This window comes from Takifugu rubripes, chromosome 10, assembly GCF_901000725.2.
Source record: "Takifugu rubripes chromosome 10, fTakRub1.2, whole genome shotgun sequence".
NCBI lineage: Eukaryota > Metazoa > Chordata > Actinopteri > Tetraodontiformes > Tetraodontidae > Takifugu > Takifugu rubripes.
Window position 1 is genome coordinate 797,726 of NC_042294.1, and position 6,473 is coordinate 804,198.

The window sequence follows — 6,473 nt, forward strand, 5'->3', positions numbered from 1 at the left end:
GCAGTTCCATTTTGTCGCTCACCCACTTTTTCAGAGTTGAAAAATGCGTTAAGTTCTTTCCTTTTATATGATCTTCAGGATGGGTTGTTTTACGCATTTCTGCTCCCGAAGAGCTCAGACTGGCGGCGCGACTCACTTGCATTCGCGATCCTCCAGGTCGAAATGCGGATTGAAGTTGATGAGGATCCGCTGGTGGGGACCAGGCGCAGATATCACCCATGTGCATCTCTGAGAAGGGGCATAAGACATGGGGTATCCTGGCGAGGTGAGGTAGCTGGCCGACGAGATTCTGATGTTGCCTCCACATTTATCTGCAGGACGAGTGACAATAGTAACGGAGATGTGTTTACACCTTTGTGCACAATACACAAAGTAAATATTATAGTAATTGCATCGATTTTTACTGAATCTCCAATCGTAAATTTTCCAAACCAAAACAATTTACCTGGAATAAAAACTCCAGTTTTATTGTGTTCCCTTGGTGATATTTTATTCATATCAAATCGGGGGGAAGAATGCTAAATATTCCCTATTATTGTAAAACAACTCGTGATATAATAGTAATAAATAGCATACTTCTTTAAAAAAAAAAAAAAAAGCCTAACTGAAGACGCTCCAAAGAGGTTCTGAATCGTTGAAATCCAGCAAGTTTGTACCAAAAAACTTTCTGTCTTTGGCCATCTGTGCTTTGGACTCACAGAATACGTAATCAAACTGGACACAACTGAAGAAACAAAGTAAAATTTAAAAACGAAATCTGTAAAAGGAAGTTCTGTTCGGTTGGGTCGAACTTTTTTGAACTTCATCGCGGTTCATAACGCGCACTTTTTCGTTGATGGTGTCGTAAAATTTAGGTGTGCGTGTTGGAAAAGACATTCGTTGTGATACGATCGTGCAATTGTGCAATCAAAACAAAAATCGCGGTTATGAATCTTTGAAACGCACCAAGCACGGTAGAAAAATCTATTCTATGTAAAGAAGACTGACCTAGAAGGCACTTTTATGTCCATAAAGGCGCTTTTGTGTCCATAAAGTCTACATTGAGCATTAACGACATGTAATAGAAGGGGATTTTCGGGAGTTCTTAGTAGAATATGGAAGGTGACTGTCCTGCCAGTTTGACAAAAGATCAACGGAGCTCACAAAAGGTTAAGTTTTAGAATAATATTTGGATAAGTAGCTTTCTAGAGTACATACAGGCTTTATCTATATAAATATCATGTCTCACACTTACCGTTTTTGACAGCATTGACCACCAAAGAGATTCCCATGAACAGGATAAAGACAAATCCACAATGCATCCTTGTTTCTTCAAAAAAAAAAAAAGAAAAGAAAAGAAAATTACGCATACAAAAAGCGCCAAAAATTAAACTCCTTAAGGGGTTTTGGGGTGAATCTAGTCCCTCTTCCTGGGTTGAATATTGTCTTGATTTTTTATTTATTTACTTTTTTTAAGAAAAAAACAAACTGCTGTATCTGCTGGCTCAGGTCGTTCGCATCATGCCGCTCAGCTCCTGTTGGCTCTCGCCTGTGCCGGGTGCGCAGCTCTCTCCAGCACCGACTGTTCCATATCCACTCCAAAAGAAACCAAGAGAAGTAACGAAACGTCCCACTCCTTAGAAAAAGTCGCTTTACTCCGTCAAATGATAAGGTAGGAGGTAATCCCGGGCTGTGGAATAAGAAGGGAGAGACGGAGATGTGGTCAGGTTAGGGAATGCGTACTGTGCCTGCGAGCGCTCTGGATGAATCCCAAACTCTGCCTGAACTCACTATTACCGATGCAAATAAGAGTGTAAAGACAAGGCTACACCCCTTTCCCAAAGTTCTACTTCTATAGCCCCTCTGTGGGGAACCGGGGAGGTTGATGATTGGCTTGAGCGCAACTACAGCAGAGCTATATGGAGAGAAGCTCCGTGTCTTTATGTGTAAACGGAGATGCACACTGAGTCAGAGCGCACTAGCGCTCAGTTAAGTGGCATCTCTCTCTCTTTCTCTCTCTCCTTCTCTCCCTCCCACCCTCTCTCTCTCAAACCTTCGTCCCTTTCTACCGTTAAATAAATAGAAGTATTATAGGGAGACAGAAGAGGACTCTCCCCTCACCAGGACCACCTAATATGACATGTGGCGAACACTGACATTCACATTGGTTAGAATCTGGACCCCAGCCATCGCAGCAAGCCGAGGTCCCCCGTCTGAAATTAAACATCTTATCTGACACACGGAACTGATCAACTGAAGTTCCTCAGTGTGCCTTCCAAACACAGCATGTCCCACACTGACCTAGCCACTCTTGTGAAATTATATCTGCACTGCAGCGTTATTACAGGCCCACTTTTCTCCCTCCAGGAGATAAATAATAGAATGTGTCTTTCCGTCTTTCATTTCCTTGCTGTCCTTTTACGCACTAGTCGTATCCAAAAGCATCAGTAGTCAAAACATGTCCCACAACAGTGACACCATCAAAGTAGAGCACTGGAATTTAAAGGAAATTGATTAAAGCGTAAATTATATCAGCCTAGAGACATTTTCTTGGAAGCCCCCCTCAATGGGTCACACTGCATAAAAGGGAGCAGATCAGATGAATGCTCGGCTCAACTGCATCATAAAAACAGTCCGGTCCTATAGACATGATGCATGGTAATACGATTGGGACATTTTTTTTATTTTTTTTAAAAAGTTTCAATATGCATGGTAGAATGGATTCAACTTAAGTCACAAGACGGGAACGTGTTTGAAAATGGTATAAAATGTCATGAATTTTGGAAGAAACGCAGACTCTGATTCTTTAAGCAGTTATCGTGCTCTAGGCATAAACACTAAAAGTAAAATAAGAAAACAGCTGCAGTCACCTGCGTCTTGAACACTCGCAACCCCGCCGGCATCCAACCCTGTTCTGTCCACTTCAAACATGCGTGGAGTATCCGAAGGGCTTCCTGCTATTTCTTTCCTGCGATTTTCTCAGAAACGACACCTGATTTTTTTTTCTTCAGCTCAGGGGAGAGCAGCTTATTTCCCAGCTGCTCCCTGTATTTCACGCGGTTGACCCGCAGGACGGTCCCGTTCGCTCTCTACCGCGCAAAGACGCACAGCCGAGCCGGGAGATTCGCTCTCTTCTCCGCGTACAGACAAGCCTCCTCCCCGCTGGTCTCTCCGGCTTTCTGGTGTTCTGCCGTTCAGCGCCGTCACAAGTTAAATCCCACCAGCGAGAGGGACAAATAGTCCCACAAACGTCACAGAGCCGCAGCTTCTGTGGGTGAACACAAAAGTCCAGTTTTATTTAAAAGAAGTTTGAAAGGATTCCGCGGACTCCGTGCGCCACCGCTCCTGGTTCCATCTGTGATGCAAATGCAGCGGCTTTGAGTCCCTGCCAGCTCTACACGCCCCTTTACGAGGAACCAGCGGCGTGCGTGACTCGTTATGCGCGTGTCCGTGTCTCCGTTTCTGCAGTTTGTGGAACTTACGCAGCTCCCCATTCAACCATCCGCAGAAAAGTCTCTGCCTGCGTCTCAGCTAAAGAAGTAACGCTAAAAAAGGATGTAAAGCTTTTAAACAAAAACATATTTCTCTTAAGTAAACTGAAAATGATAAGCTTGTTAAGCATCCTTAGCATTTGCCAGTTAATCTCATTTCAGCAAAATCAAATTAACTTTGTCTTAATAGGCTAATCAAGCGGGGGCTGAGCTGGACGGAGGCGATGAAACGCAACAGTGTACTTGACTATTAGCTCACACTTAACATCAGGTTGATGTTTTCATTCAAAACATGTTTGCATGTATGCATTAATGAGGCAGTTGTTACATCCACACCCCTAGTAATTACACAAGTTCCAATAAGAAAAGTTAATGGACCGAAATGTTCCGTTTGCAGCGGTTTTTCCAGCGCAGAAACCCTTTTCTGCTGGTGCTTAGACAGACAGACATTCTGCCGGTCTGTCTATCCGTCTGTGACTTATCAAAATTATGGAAAATTCAACGACTCAATCTTTGAGTTTGGCCACGATCTTACCGGAAAACGTAAGACTTTTTTTATTTTTTTGCTGTCATTTTTGTACCTGAATGCACCACAACCAGAATTAAAGAGAGAAATGATGATGGTATTAACAACTCAGTCACAGTCAGTCTCCACGCACAACGTTTCTGTCAGGAGGGCTTTCCATCCTGCTCCTTGTCCAGAGGATATATCCTCTCGCTGCTGGGCCTTCTGAGTCAGACTGGACACGGAACATGCAGCTTCTCTGCTGTTTAAGCAACGTTTGAGTGCGATCAGGCAGCAGGTCTGCAGTTCGAGAATTCAGGCCTGTAGAGGGCATCAGAGCTGGGGAGCAGCACAGAGATCTGAGTCGCTCCTCCTGTGCATCAGAACCGCAGCCTTCTGTTTTTTATTTTACACATAATATTCGGACTGTGGACTGTAGGAATGAATAACTGTCTTAAAAGAATATATGTAGTGTTACGTCAAACCAGGATACATTAAAAATACAATGTTTTAAGAAAAATCCCCCTTTTTTAAAAACCTTTTGCTCATCACAATGGAACAGGATGAACCTTCAGTCGGTCCATGTGATTACTTGATTCCTAAAGTGAGAGAGAAGAGGATGACAGAAGATCAGGTGGCTTTATTCCCATCTCAGACTTGGTAATTCTCTGACTTCCCGATAATACAAATGTTAAATAGTCCTGGACATCTCTGTCAAATGCAGAGCTAACTCCCCTTGCATGGATAACACAGGAACAAGAGCTTACAGTCACTTCGAGGCCATCTGAAATGATGGAGAAAAATTGCTATCACATCTGCTGTAATACCACATCATGTCTGAAGGGGCAATAGAGAGTAATAGAAGATCACAGATACACGTTGAAATTTAAGGAGGGTTTCAGCAACCCAAACATGCACTCTGTGAAAGAGAGCTTGCTTGAGTTAAAAGACAAGTTATAACAACATCTTAGCTATGATGTTATAGGCCAAGGCTGCCGGGGTCCGGAAACATGATCACCTAACAGGCCTCTGTCACCCCACTGGGTCATGGTTTCCTCTCCTCTCCTCTCCTCTCATCTCCTCTCCTCTCCTCTCCTCTCCTCTCCTCTCCTCTCCTCTCCTCTCCTCTCCTCTCCTCTCCTCTCCTCTCCTCTCCTCATCAAGCAGACTAGTTATGCTGATTCCTATGTAGTTTTTCTGCTTCCCCCCCTTCTGTATTCATTTACAGGTATCGCCGCCTTCGGAGCTGCATGATGACCTCCGGCCCCTGTGTTTCTGTGCTCTGTGCCTCTCCTTTCCTCTCCTCTCCTCTCCTCTCCTCTCCTCTCCTCTCCTCTCCTCTCCTCTCCTCTCCTCTCCTCTCCTCTCCTCTCTCTCTACCCAGCCGGCCATCAGCAGGAGGGTCCCCCTACATGAGCCTGGTCCTGCTCAAGGTTTCTTCCTGTTAAAGTGGAGTTTTTTCTTGCCACTGTTGCTTGTCTGGGGTCAGGCCCTGGGATTCTGGAATTCAGAGGTGTAAATTACATAATGTAATTTTTAAACACAAATCTAAAAGCACACAACACCAAGGAACAATAGGAATTTTACCCTCTTGTCTTTCAGAGCATTGGTCCAGAACATTTAACACGATTATATACAGGACTGAGTGGTTTGTGGAGCTAAAGCTATAACTGAGCACCGTTCTGATCATCTCATCTGACAGAGCTGTGATTAAATGAGGGGATATATGTCAGAAGACTGCACCACGATCTGGGAATATCTTAAGAATTTCAGATTCCATGTCAAAAAGCTCTTCAGCTCTGCTGCAGATGATGGGGTCATCACCTCAATACAGCAAACCAAGGACTAGTCTGCTCTTACTTTAATGACAATTTTCATTTTCGTCCAACTTCAACCTTTTCATTCTAATTCTGGTTAAGGCACCTGCATATGTACCCTGTACACTTTACACATAAGAGTGGATAAAAATGTGTTTTGTCAGCAGTGCAAAGACGTCAGAAACCAGATGGGGACACAGGTCATAGCTTTAAGACGTGGAGACAGTTTGGTCATTTAAAGCCATGGTGATGTCAGGAAAAAAGAATAATATTGTCCTGTCCTGACTGGGAGCCTGATTTACACTGTGCAACCATCTCCCCTCCTTGGACCATCCTTGAATATCCTTGAAGAAGTGGCGTAAATTACTGATGTTCTGTTCAACATTCTTTTAAGCATTGTGTACCAATGGAAATATATTTAAATGAATAATTAGGGGATCACCTTCAAGAGATATCATATAAGGGAAACATCATTATTCCTACTAATTTAAGAAATGATTTATCATAAATTGCCCATCTGTGAAATACTGGTTGAAGAGTAAAGATGTACCACATGCTATATTTAGAGCAAAATTACTGACTGCAATATAAACAGGGACTTACTGTCTTATACCTGGAAAAGCAATCGCATTTTGCACAATTTTGTATTTCTCTGTGTTTTCTGCTTATATATGATAGATT

At 43.2% G+C, this 6,473-nt stretch overlaps 1 protein-coding gene across 4 annotated transcripts in view; it reads right to left on the minus strand.

Moving 5' to 3' along the window:
* nrp1a (neuropilin 1a) overlaps nt 1-3,370 on the minus strand; it is a 52,808-nt gene extending 49,438 nt beyond the window's left edge. For 2 of the 4 annotated variants that reach the window (XM_029842658.1, XM_011621600.2), the window contains exons 1-3: nt 2,850-3,369; nt 1,235-1,669; nt 137-311 (exon numbers count right to left, since the gene is read on the minus strand). In XM_029842658.1, coding sequence (XP_029698518.1) covers nt 137-311; nt 1,235-1,349 — 290 coding nt within the window. In that variant the 5' untranslated portion in view covers nt 1,350-1,669; nt 2,850-3,369. Of the gene's footprint in view, nt 1-136; nt 312-1,234; nt 1,670-2,849 lie in introns of all 4 variants that reach the window. The other 2 variants (XM_029842659.1, XM_029842660.1) reach the window with 2 other exon arrangements.
* Nucleotides 3,371-6,473: the final 3,103 nt, after the last annotated feature.